Genomic DNA, 18072 nt, shown 5'->3' on the forward strand with positions numbered 1-18072 from the left:
TTGCTTCCCTTACTTTCTATTAAAATAAGGGGAAACACCTAAAATGACCCTTTTTTTTTTTAGAAAAGCAGACACCCTTAGGTGATCTACATGATGGTACTGAGGGTGTTAAATACGGAGCTTGAGAATAGTGAACTAGATACATTATTGTACAGCTCAAACACAGAAGAAGGAATTGCAAGGTTTAATGTACTGGTCACATACAGTGTCAGGATGGAGGTGAATGGGTTACTGTTCAGATGTGCAGGATAAGGGGGTTTCATTTAGAAGTCACTAACGACAGTATTGGAGATAGTATGTGTAAGAGAGGGGTGAGCGGCAAAAAAGGAATAAAATAAAAAAGATTCTTTGTCACTGCAACAGAATGAATGGATCAGCAGCTGCAACTGCTGATACATTCATTCTGTGCCCATTGATAAGTACTGATCTGTCTCTTTCCACTGTTGAAAGGGGAAGGGAAGTGGATCAGAACTGAAAATAGTTCCATGAGATTGCTGTGATGACCAGTCACAGTCACAGGGATCACATGGCACCCAGCCCCTTGGATCATCTGGGTACAGTGTCTCTGTGTACCCAGCTGTCTAAAGACACACAACTTTCACCAGGACGGATCGGCCTTCTGATGGCTATTTATCCATTGCGATTCATAAATGGCAATGGGTCAATAAAGGGCCACCAACCTGCCGTTAAAAAAATACACTGATACAAAAGCGGTTACACTTGCTAGCATATGTATAATTAATTTAATGTCACATTTTGTTGTTGTTGTAGCTTTGGTTACCTCCTTCCTATTTTTGCTAGTCATATCTCCATTATAACATTTTTCAGCCTGAAACCAATCAAAAATATTACAGTTGCTTTACACCCCTACCATCCTTCTTTAAAATCACCAACCTTACAACCATTCCTTTTCCAGGAGAAGCTGCATTCTCCTTGTTAAATACAGCCTGTCAACAGTACAGAACCTTCAGACAACTGAGAATTCAGGTAAGTCAGATTAAAACCCCATTCTTTCCTGCATTTTCTTTTCAAACACTTATAGCTCTTACTACACCACTAATTACAGTTACCTAAAAAAAATCTTAAGAATGACCTTACAATTGTATACTTATGTTTCAATGAATTTAGCCATCCTAAATCTTATTGTGGTCTTTAAGGTATTTTGATATAGAATGCATAGACAGATATAATTGTAAAACTAAGACAACGAGCAGGGCCGGCGTTACCGGCGCCATGGCCTGTCTCCTCCTCATCCCCGATGGATGTCACCTCTGGTCTAGAGCCGCCATCCGTGTGGCCGGTCTGCAGGAGTGTACCGGAGGTCCGGAGCATGAGAGGGAATGTCCCCTACAGGGGTATCATGCAGGGGCGCGGGGTGAGAACTATGCAGTAACAGATCCCTCCTCTGGCTCTCCCAGCTGCAAAGCTGTTTAGGGCTCTGATTGATGCAGAGGAGCTGGCCCGCCCGCTTCAGTGTCACTAGTCCGGACTCGTGAGGGGGCGTGGCCAGCCAAGGGGGATCCTGCCTGTGACTGGGAGGTGGGGGCGGTGCAGCTGTCCTTAAAGCGGAGTTCCACCCAAAAGTGGAACTTCCGCTTTAGGGAGTCCTGACCCCCCGACATGCCACATTTGGCATGTCATTTTTTGGGGGGGGGAGCGGGTACCTAGTTTTGACAGGTACCCGCTCCCACTTCCGCTCGGAGCGCCGCGGCGCCCTGAGCGGAAGTTCTCCTCTCCCCCTCCCTCCCTGCAATCTTCTGGGACACGTCAGAGGTCCCAGAAGATTGCCGGCCAATCACGGCGCGCAGCGCGACTCGCGCATGCGCAGTGGGTACCTGGCTGTGAAGCCGCAAACTGTAACAGCCGGGTGCCCACAGCAGTGATGCCGGCGCCGAGGGAGAGGATCGAGGCTTCCGGCGGCCGCATCGCTGGACCATTGGACAGGTGAGTAAATGGCTGGAACTCCGCTTTAAGGATGATCGCGTGGTTATTCTGGGGTTGAGAGCAACATGGAGGTAAAAACAAAAATGTCTCTAAAAATGCATTTTTTTTTTTTATGCAGCCACTGGACATGAATAACCAAATACAATCCTGATCTTTGTCAGCTTTTTTACTTCTATCTTTAAATTTTTAGATAGAAGTAAAAAAGCTGGCAAAGATTATGATGGTGTCTGGTTTTTCATGTGGCACTGTCCTTACTGTAAGAAATTAGGCAGAGCAGGTTTGAACCCAAATTTTTCACAGTCATCTGCCCTGCTGACTCATCCCATCCCTATTGCCACTTATCCAATCCCTGCTGACTCATCCTATCCCATCCCTACTGCCACTCATCCCATCCCATCTGACTCATCCCATCCCTGCTGACTCATCCCATCCCATCCCTACTGCCACTCATCCCATCCCATCCCTGCTGACTTATCCCATCCCTGCTGACTCATCCCATCCCATCCCTGCTGCCATTCATCCCATCCCATCCCTGCTGCCACTCATCCCATCCCTGCTGCCACTCATCCCATCCCTGCTGCCATTCATCCCATCCCATCCCTGCTGACTCATCCCATCCCTGCTGCCACTCATCCCATCCCTGCTGACTCATGCCATCCCATCCCTGCTGCCATTCATCCCATCCCATCCCTGCTGCCACTCATGCCATCCCATCCCTACTGCCACTCATCCCATCCCTGCTGACTCATCCCATCCCATCCCTGCTGCCATTCATCCCATCCCATTCCTGCTGCCATTCATCCCATTCCTGCTGCCACTCATCCCATCACATCCCTGCTCCCTCATCCCATCCCATCCCTGCTGCCACTCATCCCATCCCATCCCTAATGCCACTCATCCTATCCCATCCCTGCTGCCACTCATCCCATCCCATCCCTGCTGCCACTCATCCCATCCCGGCTGCCACCCATTGCATCCCATCCCTGCTGCCACCCATCGCATCCCATCCCTGCTGCCACCCATCGCATCCCATCCCTGATGCCACTCATCCCATCCCATCCCTGCTGCCACTCATCCCATCCCTGCTGCCACCCATCGCATCCCATTCCTGCTGCCACTCATCCCATCCCTGCTGCCACCCATCGCATCCCATCCCTGCTGCCACTCATCCCATCCCTGCTGCCACTCATCCCATCCCATCCTTGCTGCCACTCATCGCATCCCATCCTTGCTTCCACTCATTCCATCCCATCCTTGCTGCCACTCATTCCATCCCATCCCTGCTGCCATTCATCCCATCCCATCCCTGCTGACTCATCCCATCCCATCCCTACTGTCACTCATCCCATCCCTACTACTGTAATGCATGTTGCTACTCTACATGGCAACAGAGAGTTGTGACATGACCGTAATCATTTCATTTATTTGGAGTCTCCACCAAGCATAAAGTCACGTGTTCTGCTATCCTATTCCAAAATGTACTTATTTACTCTAACTATAAAACTAATATTTAATAGAACTTTCAAAGTTACTCAAATAACACAAATGACTTGAGTAACTTTTATTTGCTATGCCCTTGTTTTGAACTATGTCCTTGCTTTAAACTGTACAGTTAAACAGCTAAATTGCAGCTGTAGAGATAAATCGTATACCATGGTTTTGCTCAGCAAACCTCACTTTCAATTGAACAAATTTATACCTGTTTCAGTGACACAGCCACTGCAGATGCCAACAAAGGAAATTAACAATATATATTTCTATTGATTTACTGTTTTGTTTCAGACCAGAAAAAATACCTACTGTCTCTTTTTAGAAGAATATTTTCTAAGTGTTTGTAAAACGTGTACATTTTATTTCCTTAGTATCTGCTGTTGCTTTAACATTAAAATTCAAGGTTTTATTACCCTACACCAAGTTTTCCCACAGTGTGCGCAGGTCAATCACAACAGTCTATTTACTATACATACAGCTTTCCAGAGCAAATATGTTTTAGGCTCCGTTCACATGTCAGCGTATGATCGCGGGCACAACCGCCGCGGTTCCGCCCGCGATCCGGAGATTTATTGCAAATCGCGGGACGCCTAGCGTTGCCCGTTGATTTGCAATAGCCCCCCAAACGCCGAGCGATGTTGCCGCGATTTACGCCCGCCGAATCGCGGCAACATCGCGCAAACAAAATCGCGGGACGCAATACGCTCCAAAAAAGTACAAGAGCTTCTTTGGAGCGTATTGCGTCCCGCGATTTTGTTTGCGCGATGTTGCCGCGATTCGGCGGGCGTAAATCGCGGCAACATCGCTCGGCGTTTGGGGGGCTATTGCAAATCAACGGGCAACGCTAGGCGTCCCGCGATTTGCAATAAATCTCCGGATCGCGGGCGGAACCGCGGCGGTTCTGCCCACGATCATACACTGACATGTGAACGGAGCCTAAGACAAACCATATACTGTATATTCTGTTATTTGTATCATTTTATTTATGTTTTATGCAAGAAAATAATACTGACTATTTCAAAAGAGAAAATGAGAATATATAGGATATATACACTCACTGGCCACTTTATTAGGTACACCTTGCTAGTACTGGGTTGGACCCTGTATTGCCTTCAGAACTGCCCTAATTCTTTGTGGCATAGATTATACAAGGTTCTGGAAATATTCCTCAGAGATTTTGGTCCATATTGACATAATAGCATCACACAGTTACTGCAGATTTGTCAGCTGCACATCCATCATGTGAATTTCCCATTCCACCACATCCCAAAGGTGCTCTATTGGATTGAAATCTGGTGAGTGTGGAGGCCATCAGAGTACAGTGTACTCATTGTCATGTTCAAGAAACCAGTGACGAGATGATTTGAGCTTTGTGACATGGTACATTGTCCTGCTGGAAGGAGCCATCAGAAGATGAGTACACTGTAGTCATAAAGGGATGGAATGGTCAGCATCAATACTCAGGTAGGCTGTGGCGTTTAAACGATGCTAAATTGATACGAAGGGGCCCAAAGTGTGCCAAGAAAATATCCCCTTCACCATTATACCACCACCACCAGCCTAAACCATTGGCAGGATGGATCCATGCTTTCATGGATTGGTCCATACTTTCATGTTGTTTACACCGAATTCTGACCCTACCATCTGAGTGCTGCAGCTGAAATCAAGACTCATCAGACCAAGAAAGGTTTTTCCAATCTTCTCTTGTTCAATTTTGGTGAGCCTGTGTGAATTGTAGCCTCAGTTTCCTGTTCTTAGCTGCCAGGGTTGGCACCCATGTGGTGTTCTGTTGCTGTAGCCCATCTGCTTCAAGGTTCGATGTGTTGTGCATTCAGAGATGGTGTTCTGCATATCTTGGTTGTAACGAGTTATTTGAAAAACTGTTGCCTTTGTATCATCTGGAACCAGTCTGCCCATCCTCTTCTGACCTCTGACATCAACAAGGCATTTTCAAACAGATATATCAGCCGAGCGCTCACTCCAAAGGGGAAGACTGGCGTGCTGCTCTCCTCAGGCAGGGAACTCCAAAATGGATGCATAAAAGAAAGGAAAAGGAGGCGCAAACACCTAGTGCATTACCCGTGGTACTGTGCAAAATGTTTTAATAAAATGCTAAATGCATACTCACAAACATGAAGAATTAAAATCGTGTTGCAAATTCCCATCACACGTGTGTTGGAACATGTCCTGGAAAATGCGACCGCTAACGCGTTTCGGGAGTCAAGCTCCCTTCTTCAGAGCTGGTCATGACATAGCAGATTGAAGTATATATAGAGAGTAGCTCAATGTTCCTCCACCTTTTCCCCTCCCTTACCCCTCCCTCCCCCCGGAAGGAGGGGGCGGGACCGTCCAGTGTCAACAGACCCACTCCTAATGGGCCTATATACCTTAGCCCTCATATCTGTGTGGCCTCTAGTTTTACGTTTCATGGAACAGTTCAAATGAAAACTACCTTCAGAACATATAGCCACAAACAACAAAGGGGTCCCCAGAGCTGGGAATGTGATCCAGGAACAGCATCTGAGTGATTGTGCAGACAAATGATCTGTATTGTCATTAAATCGTGTGCACATTCTAGATATGCTTTTTCTAATGTACAGATGGAACCTTGAGTGTATAAGTGACTTACCCCTCCCAGAACTCTTTTGTGACTGCTCATGTCCACTTATATTGAAAATCGTGACAGTGCCCCAGTGTTGGCCGCTCGTCTCCTCACTCTCAGGGCCCTCACATGCCAGAATGTAGCTGTTTGAGTGCATTCTGGCTCCTCAGAAGCCATAACTCTTCGGAGGATCGTGACTTCCTTTCTTTTAAACAAGGCATTTTCAGCCACACCACTGCCGCTCACTGGATATTTTCTCTTTTTTAGACAATTCTCTATAAACCCTAGAGATAATTGCGTGTGAAAATGGCAGTATATCAGCAGTTTTGAAATACTCAGACCAGCATATCTGGCACCAACAACCATGCCATGTTCAAAGTCACTTTAATCCCCTTTCTTCCCCATTCTGATGCTCAGTTTGAACTTCAGCAAGTCATCTTCACCAGGTCTAGATGCCTAAATGCATTAAAATGCTGCTTTGTGATTTGCTGATTAGCAATTTGTGATACAAAGCAATTGAACAAGTGTACCTAATAAGGTGGAATATGTGTGTGTGTGTATATGTATATATATATATGTGACAACACTAAAGAAATAGTGAGTGTACAGCTTGTATAACAGTGTAAATTTGCTGTCCCCTCAAATAACTCAACACACAGCCATTAATGTCTAAACTGCTGGCAAAAAAAAAGTAAGTACACCCCTAAGTTAAAATGTACAAATTGGGTCCAAAGGGTCAATATTTTGTGCGGACACCATTATTTTTCAGCACTGCTCTCACATAGAGACATGGGGCATTGAGTTCACCAGAGCTTCACAGGTTGCCACTGGAGCCCTCTTCCACTCCTCCATGAGGACATTACGGACCTGGTGAATGTTAGAGACCTTGCGCTCCTCCCCCTTCTGTTTGAGGATTGCCCACAGATGCTCAATAGGCTTTAGGACTAGAGGCATGATTGGGCAGTCCATCACCTTTACCCTCAGCTTCTGTAGCAAGGCAGTGGTCATCTTGGAGGTATGTTTGGGGTCGTTATCATATTGGAATACTGCCCTGTGGCCCAGTCTCTGAATGGAGGGGATCATGCTCTGCTTCAGTATGTCACAGTACATGTTAGCATTCATGGTTCCCTCAATGAACTGTAGCTCCCCAGTGTTGGCAGCACTCATACGTCTATTTCCCAAATCCTATATCCTCTGGATATGAAGCTGAGCATGTGCACTCAAACTTCTTTGGTCGACCATGGCGAGGCCTGTTCTGAGCAGAACCTGTCCTGTTAAACCACAGTATGGTCTTGGCAACTGTGCTGCAGCTCAATTTCAGGGTCTTGGCAATCTTCTTATAGCCTAGGCCATCCTTATGTAGAGCAACAATTCTTTATTTCAGATTCTCAGAGAGTTCTTTGCCATAAGGTGCCATGTTGAACTTCCAGTGACCAGTATGAGAGAGTGAGAGTGATAACACCAAATTTAACGCACCTGCTCCCTATTCACATCTGAGACCTCTTAACACTAACGAGTCACATGACACAGGGAAAATGGCTAATTGGCTATTTTCACTCACTTTTGTTGCCAGTGGTTTAGACAATAATGGCTGCGTGTTGAGTTATTTTGAGGGGACAGCAAATGTATACTGTTATCCAAGCTGTACACTCACTACTTTACATTGTAGCAAAATGTAATTTCTTCAGTGTTGTCACATGAAAAGATATAATAGAACATTTACAAAAATGTGAGGGGTGTACTCACTTTTGTGAGATACTGCGTGTGTGTGTATATATATATATATATATATATCTTAATTTCTGCATTTGAGACCCAAAATGTTCAGGACAGAGCAAGCGAAGTAAGATCTTGGTCTTCTGTTGTTTTCTACTCATTCACTGCTCTACCTGTTTACTGCAGATAAACAGGACTAAAAGCAGATGTGGCCATCTTTATCCATCTTTTTTTAGACATGTTGGAGATTACTGTGGGCATGTATATTAATGTAGTCTGTTGATAGTAGTGAAAGGTGCAAGGTTTGGAATTGCTTAAGGAGGGCTTTGATGGTAAATACTTCGTAAGTACGGTTGTGATGCAGAAAGGTTGTTTTAGATGAAGCAGCTGCAAAAAACATTCAGTGTGCATGAGGCCTTAAAGTGGTTGTAAAGCCACTTTGTGTACTTAATAGATTCCCCTATGTTCCACAAAGTTTTGTGTCCAGCGTATGTTCTATATCAATAATATGTAGCTGTATACCTTATTTCAGAGTGCAGCTCGGCACTTACGTGACTGTCCACTGCTCTCCTGTCCCGATCCGACAACTACAGTGGGAGGGGCTGAGATTCCCCTGCTGAAATCCGAGGGGAGGAGGGGGTAGAGGCGGAGAGCAGCGGGCGGTCACGTGAGCACCGCTCTAAAATAAAGTATACAAATACATATTTTTGATATAGAACATAGACTAGGCCAGGGGTGGGCAAACTTTTTGACTCAAGGGCCGCAATGGGTTCATTTATATATTGGACCCAGGGGCCGGACCAAGAGTAGATGGACGGTGTGTATGTGTGAATTAATATAAATTGAATTTAAATATGTAACATTAAATGTTTAGATTAATTTAAGGTAGAAAAGCATAAAAAGAGTTATTTTACAAAACCCCTTTCAATGCAGAGAGACCAGCGTGCCCCCTTTCAATGCAGAGAGACCAGCATGCCCCCTTTCAATGCAGAAAGATCAGCGTGCCCCCTTTCAATGCAGAGAGACCAGCGTGCCCCCTTTCAATGCAGAGAGACCAGCGTGCCCCCTTTCAATGCAGAGACCATCTTGCATGCCCCCTTTCAATGCAGAGACCATCGTGCCCCCTTCAATGCAGAGCCTATCGTCCGTGCCCCTTTCAATGCAGAGACCATCGTGCGTGCCCCCTTTCAATGCAGAGACCATCGTGCCCCCTTCAATGCAGAGACCATCGTGTGTGCCCCCTTTCAATGCAGAGACCAGTGTGCATGCCCCTTTCAATGCAGAGACCATCGTGCGTGCCCCCTTTCAATGCAGAGACCATCATGCATGCCCCCTTTGAATGCAGAGACCAGCGTGCCCCCTTCAATGCAGAGACCAGCATGCATGCCCCCTTCAATGCAGAGACCAGCGTGCTTTCCCCCTTCAATGCAGAGACCAGCGTGCGTGCCCCCCTTCAATGCAGAGACCAGCGTGCATGCCCCCTTCAATGCAGAGAACAGCATTCATGCCCCCTTCAATGCAGAGACCAGCGTGCGTGCCCCATTCAATGCAGAGACCAGCGTGCATGCCCCCTTCAATGCAGAGACCAGTGAACGTGCCCCTTCAATGCAGAGACCAGCGTGCGTGCCCCCTTCAATGCAATGTGCCCCCCCGAGACCAGTGCACTTACCTGCAGCGGCGGCTTCTCCTCAGTCCCCCCGCGTCTCCTCGAGTCCTCCCGCCTCCTCCTCGGCCAATGGCATGGGGTTTTCCTTGCGGCCAATCAGGAAGCGGGTATTAGACCAGGAGGAGGATCCGTGTGACAATAGCGAATTTTAATTCGCTATTGTCACACAAAGGGTGGGCTCGGGGCGCACTGCTCTGCGCCCCGAATCCACCCTTTGCTGAAGCCTATTAGAGCCTCTGGCTCTAATCGGGTGATTTAAAAAAAAAATAAAAAAACCCATGCACCGGCCGCCACTGCTAGAAAGTGAGGTGAATAAATGAATAAATTAGCTAGTGCTCCGCGGGCCGGATTAAAAGGTCCACCGGGCCGTAGTTTGCCCATTCCTGGGCTAGGCACATAACTTCATGGAACATTGGGAATTTTTGAAGTACATACAGTTATTTTAGAAGGAGGAGGGAAGGGGCGGACACTGACACTAGCTGACATGCAGGGAGTGGAGGGAGAGGGGGAGAGAGGAAACACAGCGGGCTGACAGAGGCATGTAAACTGGCCATGGTATTAGGGCTTAGCAGCCATTATAAATGTGATCAGTTTACAGAGGGGAGGGCAGCACCAGGCAGGATCAACCAGGTATTTTAGATGATAGAAAGGGCCAAATTACACAGCACAAGCACTGTGCTATTATTCATGCTTTAAAAGAACATTATCATTTTTTTTTTTTTTTAGGGTTTTAATCACTTTAAGGTGATGTTCTAGCTGTAGGCAATGTTTTATTTTCACAAAATCTTTAGGTACGGCAGAAGGTTCTCTGTTTAAGGATAGTGGTGGAAGCAAAGTCTGAAAAAAGCTAGAACAGGTGTTCACATCTCTCTTTTAAAGCTAGAAGTACCTTGTCTTTGTCTTTGTAATCACATCCTTTAGAGGGCCTGAGCATCTCTCTTTTCAGTCTGGGCACTGCGGAGGGGGTCCATTTCTGTCTGCCTAGTAGTAGATCTGGAAGGAGCTCCTGAAAGCAGGCTGTGATTGGGCCTATCATGTCCTCTAGAACCTATACACCATTGCCTGTTTATTACTTTTCATTTCTCCTAAGGCACTTTATTTCTATGCCAATATTATTCAATACTTATATACATTTTCCATATTCACTCATACAGATATCTCTGGTGACTGCTATCGTGATACCGCCCCCCACTCATTATCTTGGCTATACCTCGTTACTCTGAGTGTCCTCCTGATGCGCCCTGTGTTGGCTGCTGGGTGGGCTCCCACAGCTTCCGGCATGGATGTTTTGCCTTCTGGACTTAAGCTTCAGGATGTTCCTACATTTTTGTATACTGATTCTACCGTTTAAACTCCTGTATGATGCACTTGCTCTCGATAAAGTGGAATTGCCCACGAAACGCGTCAAGCCTATTACCGATGCATCTACTATACCATTCATTTGGACTTTATAACTGCCTATCTATAGTTACTTCTGATTTTATGCACATTTTTTATCATCGCATTATGTGCTTATATTATTATGCCCTGTACTGTATCATGGTTTTGAGCACTATATGTATGTACTATGCAATTGATGCAATGTTATACAAGTTTACATGTATTATTAAACCTGTTTATTTCTTTTACCAATGATTCTAATATTTTTATTACCAACCGCTTACCCACACACTTCATATAAAGTCCCATGTTCCCCCTCTTTTTTACTGTTTCCCCTGTTAGTTACCCCCCCCCCCTTTTTGGCAATGGGCTGCATTGTATCAATGTATAATAATAACTGCCAAATTACTATGTTTCTACCTTATTATCTTTGTACAAGCCCACTGCCTGGTGTACTCTTTTTCTACTTATTGTTATTTTTTTCCCTTTATATTCTTATGACCAGGGATGGAGGCATCTAGCCCCAATGGGCAGAGCCTCATATAAAGTCCCACCTTCTGAACTTTTTTTCAATTTTCTATCATGTCCTCTACCATTTCAGGAAAGCCCCCGATCCTCTGGTTATCTCCCCAAGCTCCATTCACATCACATTGCTGCTTATCTGCTTATTTTTTAGTGATTGTAGTACCTATTGCAGGAAGTTTATTTAAAATATTACTAAAGGCAAAACTTTTTTTAGTTTTGGATAGAGTAGATAGGAATTAGAATACTTGTCGGTTTTTATTGCTGTCTATGCCTCCATTAAGGAGATTCCCCCTCTCTATTTGTCCTGATTAACATTTTAATTGAAAATAAAAGTAAAAGAAAATCCCAAATTTTGGGTTGTCCCCAGTAAAGTAATAGAGGAAAAATCTTCCAATGGGGACGCTAATTCTGGTGACCTGGGGTCCCCAAGGAATTCCCCTAATTTGCAGGGATTTCCTCTCACTTCCTGTTTGTCTATGGGAGGGGAAGTGAAGGTAAATTTCTGCAATGAGACATAGATGGCAAAAAAAAAAAAAAAAAATCTGAAAGGGGTTATAACTCTCTCTTGCTCCAAAATGAAAAAAAAAAAAAAAAAAACGTTTTGCCTATAGTTTTACTTTAAGTTGCATGGCCTGTAAGGACCATCATGGAATTAGCCACCCTGTCCCCTAGTGCAACAATATGCTGACCTATTTCTTTGATTTCATGCAGTAAGTCAGTACACATGTTTTTGGATTGTATTGTAATCTCCTCCTGGATAATTTCTTGTAATTAGTCCAGTAAGTTATGGTCTGGCTGAGATGAGAGAGCTGGCCTATGAGGAGTGAGTGTCTCTCAGAGGATTGAATAGAGTTCTCTGAATAATAGGTCTCCATGGACTTGTCATTACAAATAGGAGCGGTCACCATCTTGGTTGCCTTACACAAGGCTGTGGAAGATTACCTCACAGGGTTCAGGCTGTGCTTGGTTTTTCCGTACTAGCTTGACATGTCAGGTTTTTACAATCTGCAGAGTATGGTTGAGTCAGGCAGTGATGTAGGACTGAGGTGTTTGAGGGCTTATCAGTTCACCCAGGGAGTGCAGAGCAGTATCAATATCCCACCATTCTTGTCAGCTGCACGCCTGCACGGCAAAAGTGATGTTGCTTTAGTAGCATTTTACCAATAAAATCATGTGTTAACAAATAAACATAATCTGTTTCAGGAGCAGTGCTGCACAACACACGAAGACTATCCAGTGTTGTGTTAAATAATGAGCTAATATTAAAGCAACTAGAACATCACAGTTTGCTTATGTTTAAATAAACAAAAGATCATTACTTTTTAGATATTTGCTTTTTTCACAGACTTCATGGAAATTTAAAATCAGCTTGATATTTTAACTCTTTGTAAATATCTGCAGGGTTGGAAAACCTGAGAAACAATGTTCTTCTACATCTCTGACTTTTGCCTTCTTGGTTTTCTGCTCTCCAGTTTTTACTTCTCCACAAGATCTTCTGTTTGGCCCCATTTCAACCAGTAAAAAAAACAAGTGCAGTTAACACTCACTGCAAAGACCACCAGTGTAACCTTAGATGATAAAAAGAAGAGTGTGACTTGCCAATATGGAACCTCTATGGCAAATATGAAAGGGGATAGGTCAGGCATACGAAGGGGCACGCAGTCAATTTCAGTATTATTTTTTGCCGTAAGGTCATTGTGTACTTGTTTATGTAGTTGAAGTAAAGTGCAAAGTTTGCATTTACAGCTAATATCATTGCTTCTTAATGTACTTCTATGAATAAAGCTGAATAGCAAACAATGAACTTACCAATTCGAATGGAGTGGGGGCTGCCAGTGGACTCCATCAGCAAAAACAAAAGAAGCACCAGAGGCGCCAGAACACGTAGCATTTTACACAAATCGTCATGAAGCCCTCTTGTAATGTGGGCATTCCATAAATGTCTGCAGAAAAAAAAAAAACATATTTGAAACAGTACTAAAAATATATAGCTTTAATGAGAAGAAAGCAGATTAATTTTGCTATTCACCCCAACAACATGAAATGAAAATACCAAAGTTACTTAAAAGCAGTAGATTAAATGAATATTAAATTGCAGAAGAATCTATTAATTTACTATTACATGACAAGGTCTGACAATATACATGCAGTCTGTAAGGATATATTACCATCACCTCATGTGTTTTCACTTTTAGATACATCTAACTACAAAAATTGGATTCAAAGTGTTTTTATTATGCAGAAGAAAATCTGAAGCAAGGCAACCCTGATTTCCTATGCATGGGGGGGTGTAACATGAAAGCACTCTTGATGAATTACCCCAACAATTTGAAACAATTTACAACTTACCAACTATAAACAAATTATCTTACATTGTCAATTTACTGTGTATTCATTAGGGATAGACCGATTACCGACAAGGCCGATATATCGAGGCCAGATATGCACTTTCCCCCGATATATTGGTATCGGCCCCGAAACTGGCTGATATTTTTGTGACGTCATTATACCTTCTTAGGCCGCCTCCCTTGCCTTGGACAGCCTCGTCTGGAGTTGGGACTAGTCTCGCAAGAGCGTTTCACAGCCATACACCCACCCATAGCAGCCCGGTGCCAGCCACCCACCCACATCCACAGGCCCTGTAACAGCCAGCCACAGGCACTGTACCAGCGAGCCAGCCAGCCACCCACAGGCCTTGTACCAGCCAGCCAGCCACAGGCCCTGTACCAGCCAGCCACCGTCCCTGTACCAGCCAGCCACAGGCACTGTACCAGCCAGCCACCCACAGCCCCTGTACCAGCCAGCCACCACAGCCCCTGTGCCAGCCAGCCACCCACCACAGGGTGCCAGCCACCCACCCACAGACAGGGTGCCAGACAGCCATCCATCCACAGGCCCTATACCAGCCAGCCGCCCACAGGCCCTGTACCAGCCACCCACCCACAGCCCCTGTGCCAGCCACCCACCTACCACAGGGTGCCATCCAGCCACCCACCACAGGGTGCCAGCCAGCCAACCACCCACCACAGGGTGCCAGCCAGCCAGCCACCACAGGGTGCCAGCCAGCCAGCCATTAAGCATTAAACAAAAATTAACATGTTCAGTACCAGATTTGTGTCAAAAATTGTCTTTTTTTTCTTCAAAATTTTAAATGTACAAAATATCGGCCCATATCGGCCCATATCGGCCGATACCGATGGGTTGTGACCAAAATATTGGTATCAGTATCAGCCTTGAAAAAACCATATTGGTCTATCCCTAATATTCATAATATGCAAAGTTACAAAGTGTTAAAATGTTGTACTATTTACTACTTTTATTAATTATAACAATTCACAGTTTTTAGACTTTAATAAAGGCATTTTTAGAGTTGCCTCTGTTGCTTAATGCAGAAAATCTCCATTTTGCACCTATATAATTTCAGACAAAAGAATTTCACATCTCAGAGAAAAAAAAATTGTACTCACCTAGTGGAAGCAGCATTGACCTGATGCTGCATCTGTGCACCACTGCTTCTAAGAGTGAGAACTGAGCAATTAAAGCGGAGTTCCACCCTGGGAATACATTTTTTAATAAAAATACCCCCAGGACAGTCAGGGCTAGTACATTCCACAATGGCTAGCCTCTGATCTGTCCCGGGTTGCACTTACCTTTTAGGAGAAATACTCACCTTGAAAATGTATTGTCCAGCGCTGCCATATCAGGTGTGGGCAGCTTGAAGCCAGCGCGATCCTCTTCTGCGTCCTCTTCCGTCTTCTTCGGTCCCACGATGCACTGTACCGGCCCCGCCGTCACTTCCGGTGCGTGCGCGTCATCCCTCCACAGCTTCTGGGCATGCCCAGAAGCTGTTTAGAAGGGAATGACGCGCGCGCACCGGAAGTGATGGCGGGGCCGGTGCAGGCGCATTGATTCCTGGGAGCGATGACGTTCAGCTCCCAGGAATCATTGCAAAGCCAGGAAGTGACGAATCGCCGTGGCCGCCGAGGGGAGGAAGAAGGAAGTAAGGTAAGTATATTTTCTTCTATACGAGGTAAGTAAAAAAAATAAAAATTGCCATTATCCATTTGTTTTTCAGGTGACCAGGAGCGAGAAGAAGGAGGTAAGTATAAATTTAGGGTGGAACTCCGCTTTAAAGACAACTGATCGCTCAGTTCTCAGTCTAAACTGAGCAAAGAGCAGGTGACTAACAGTCACTCTGCTTTTCCCCTCCAGTGATCACTAGTGTGCTGGGCTGTGGAGGGGGCAGGAGTTGCTGGTTCAGTTTCTCAGCGGCTCACTGAGAGGCTGATCCAGCTACCGATCCAGGCAACTGGGTGTATCTTTCCTGAGCCTGGATCAGCTGAGTGAATGAACTCCACTAACATTCTGTAACTGATCTTGCTTATTATCAAGTAAGGTCATTTAAATTGTATGTAAACCCTAGCAATGAACTTTTCTTAGTTTTTTTCTCTTTGATCTGTTAAATATAACTTTGGGAACTTTTTGCTATATCTGTGCAATAAGTGCAAAAAATAAATCGATCTTGTCAGAAACTCAGACTTATCCTGCATGCTGTACACACTTTCTGTTTTAAGTCAAGGAGTCTATGTAGCCCTCTCAGCTCTTTTAATTGATGAAGATCCTTTACTACATGAATCAAGATACAGCAGATGATACAGCAATGTAACCTTACCCAACAGCAGGACAACTGGCACGTCATGGCTAGGCCTAAATTTACTAGAGACAAAGAGCCGCCCGCAGGCTGGGGCTTTACTCATGAACCAAAACACTGCACAAAATAAAGCAGTGTAAAATTGGCCAGCAGCAGGACAGTTTTATTTAGAGATAATCGGGCCGAACCAGTATATGCCTAACAGGGTACACTGAATGTGAGTAATACACTATATGTGAAGGGGTTTAGGTGCACTCTATTCTGGCACTTAGTTTTTTTTAATTCAAACAATTTAGGCATGTTGTGCCAACAAAAAGAAACTCCAAATTCATTAATAACTGAATGATGCACTTTTGAGCACCCCAAGCCTAAAAAAGGTCCTACCAACATTAAAAAAAAAAAAATGGAGACCCCCAAAAGGAATCTGTGAATGAAAAAACTATAAGGCCCCTTTCACACAGGGAGTCCGTCATACGGACTCAGTTTTTCTCAGCGGGGGATCGATCCGCCGATCCTACGCTGAGCAGGCGGATGGCAGCTGTGTCTCTGCGCTGTGTGCAGAGACGCAGCTGTCAGGTCCCGCTGTTCTCTATGGGGGAATCGGATGGGAATGGACCATCTGTCCGTTTTCATCCGATCCACTGGACGGATGGAAAATAGGGTTTCCATCTGTCCAGATTTGACGGATCGGATTGGATGTAAGCGGACATGTCTCCGCTGACATCTGATGCCCCGTAGAGATGCATGGGGTGACCGTTCAGATCCGCCAAAAAAACTGACAGGTGGATCTGAACGGTCTGCCTGTGTGAAAGGGGCCTAAGTCTTGTCTGCCACCATGAAAGACAGCTTGCAGTTCTCAATCATTTGCAAGGGTGCTGATAAGCGTGCTTCTAGTTCATTCATACTTCCTCCAGCATTGTAACTGAAAGCCTGTACAAAGGAATAGGCACAAAGATGGAAGACAGCCTAATCACGGGTGCAATGCTCTGCAGACTCCTCTAAAAAAACAATAAATGCACATTTTTTCCTGCCAACATATGTTTGTTTTTTTGTTTTTTTAAGGTGAATTTAGCCTTTAATCTAAAAATCTAAAACCAATATACTAGATAAATAAAAATCATAAAACCTTAGCCCTGAAACAAAATGCTCCTTTTTGAGGAAAGCCTAGCTAAAAAAAAAAAGTTAACCCAAAAAAGGCCAATTTATTATAAAATAATTAACAATATGCCCCTGAAATTGAAAAGAAGAAGGATCAAGGCTGCTCTCTGCAAAACCATTGCACAGAGCAGGTAAGTATGAAGTTGTTTTGTTTTTTTTTTTTGTTTTTTATTTTGTTTTGTTTTTTTATAAATACCTTCACAAAAAATAACACCACCTTAAGGGCTCTTTCACACGGTCCGCCTCCGCAGGCGGATCCGTGTTGCTCAGCGGGGATCGATCCGCGATCCCCGCTGAGCCGGGCGGATGACAGCTCCGTCTCCGCTTGCAGAGCGGAGAGGGAGGTGTCTCAGCACCCGCTGCCCTCTATGGGGGATCGGAGGAGAGCGGACCGCTTGTCCGCTCTCATCAGATCCACTCCGCTCCGATTACTGAACGGATGGAAAAATAGGGTTTCCATCCGTCCAGATTTCAGCACAGGATCGGATGCGGATGGCAGCGGGTGTCAGCGGAGGTGAACTCCGCTGACACCCGCTGCCCCATAGAGCTGCATGGAGGATCCGATCAGATCCGCCTAAAAAACTGACAGGCGCATCTGATCGGACCGCCCGTGTGAAAGAGCCCTAAGGCTCCGTTCACATCTAGGCGTTTTGGGGCGTTTTTGGGGCGTTTTTCTGCTCTAGGATCAGCTCTCAAAACGCCCAACAAGACAAATCCTATTCATTTCAATGGCCCCTGTTCACATCTGAGCGTTTTGACGCTGTATACAAAACGCCCAACGCTCAAAAAAGTACATGAGCTTCTTTTTGGGCAGATTACAGGCGTTTTCCATTGATCTCTATTCAATCTAAAAACGCCTGCACAAAAATCGCGGTAAAAATCGCGGTAAAATCGCGGTAAAAAACGCCGCAAAAATCGCTGTAAAATCGCGGTAAAAAA

General features: G+C 45.0%; 1 protein-coding gene across 2 annotated transcripts in view; it reads right to left on the reverse strand.

The window, feature by feature from the left end:
- The window catches only part of GRIK4 (glutamate ionotropic receptor kainate type subunit 4), a 665019-nt gene that overhangs the window by 375840 nt on the left and 271107 nt on the right, over window positions 1-18072 (reverse strand). For both annotated transcript variants that reach the window (XM_082273781.1, XM_082273780.1), the window contains exon 3: window positions 13134-13267. In XM_082273781.1, coding sequence (XP_082129907.1) covers window positions 13134-13215 — 82 coding nt within the window. In that variant the 5' untranslated portion in view covers window positions 13216-13267. The remainder of the gene's footprint in view (window positions 1-13133; window positions 13268-18072) is intronic.

The sequence above is a fragment of the Pelophylax lessonae genome (genome assembly GCF_965119305.1).
Source record: "Pelophylax lessonae genome assembly, chromosome: 12".
Lineage (NCBI taxonomy): Eukaryota > Metazoa > Chordata > Amphibia > Anura > Ranidae > Pelophylax > Pelophylax lessonae.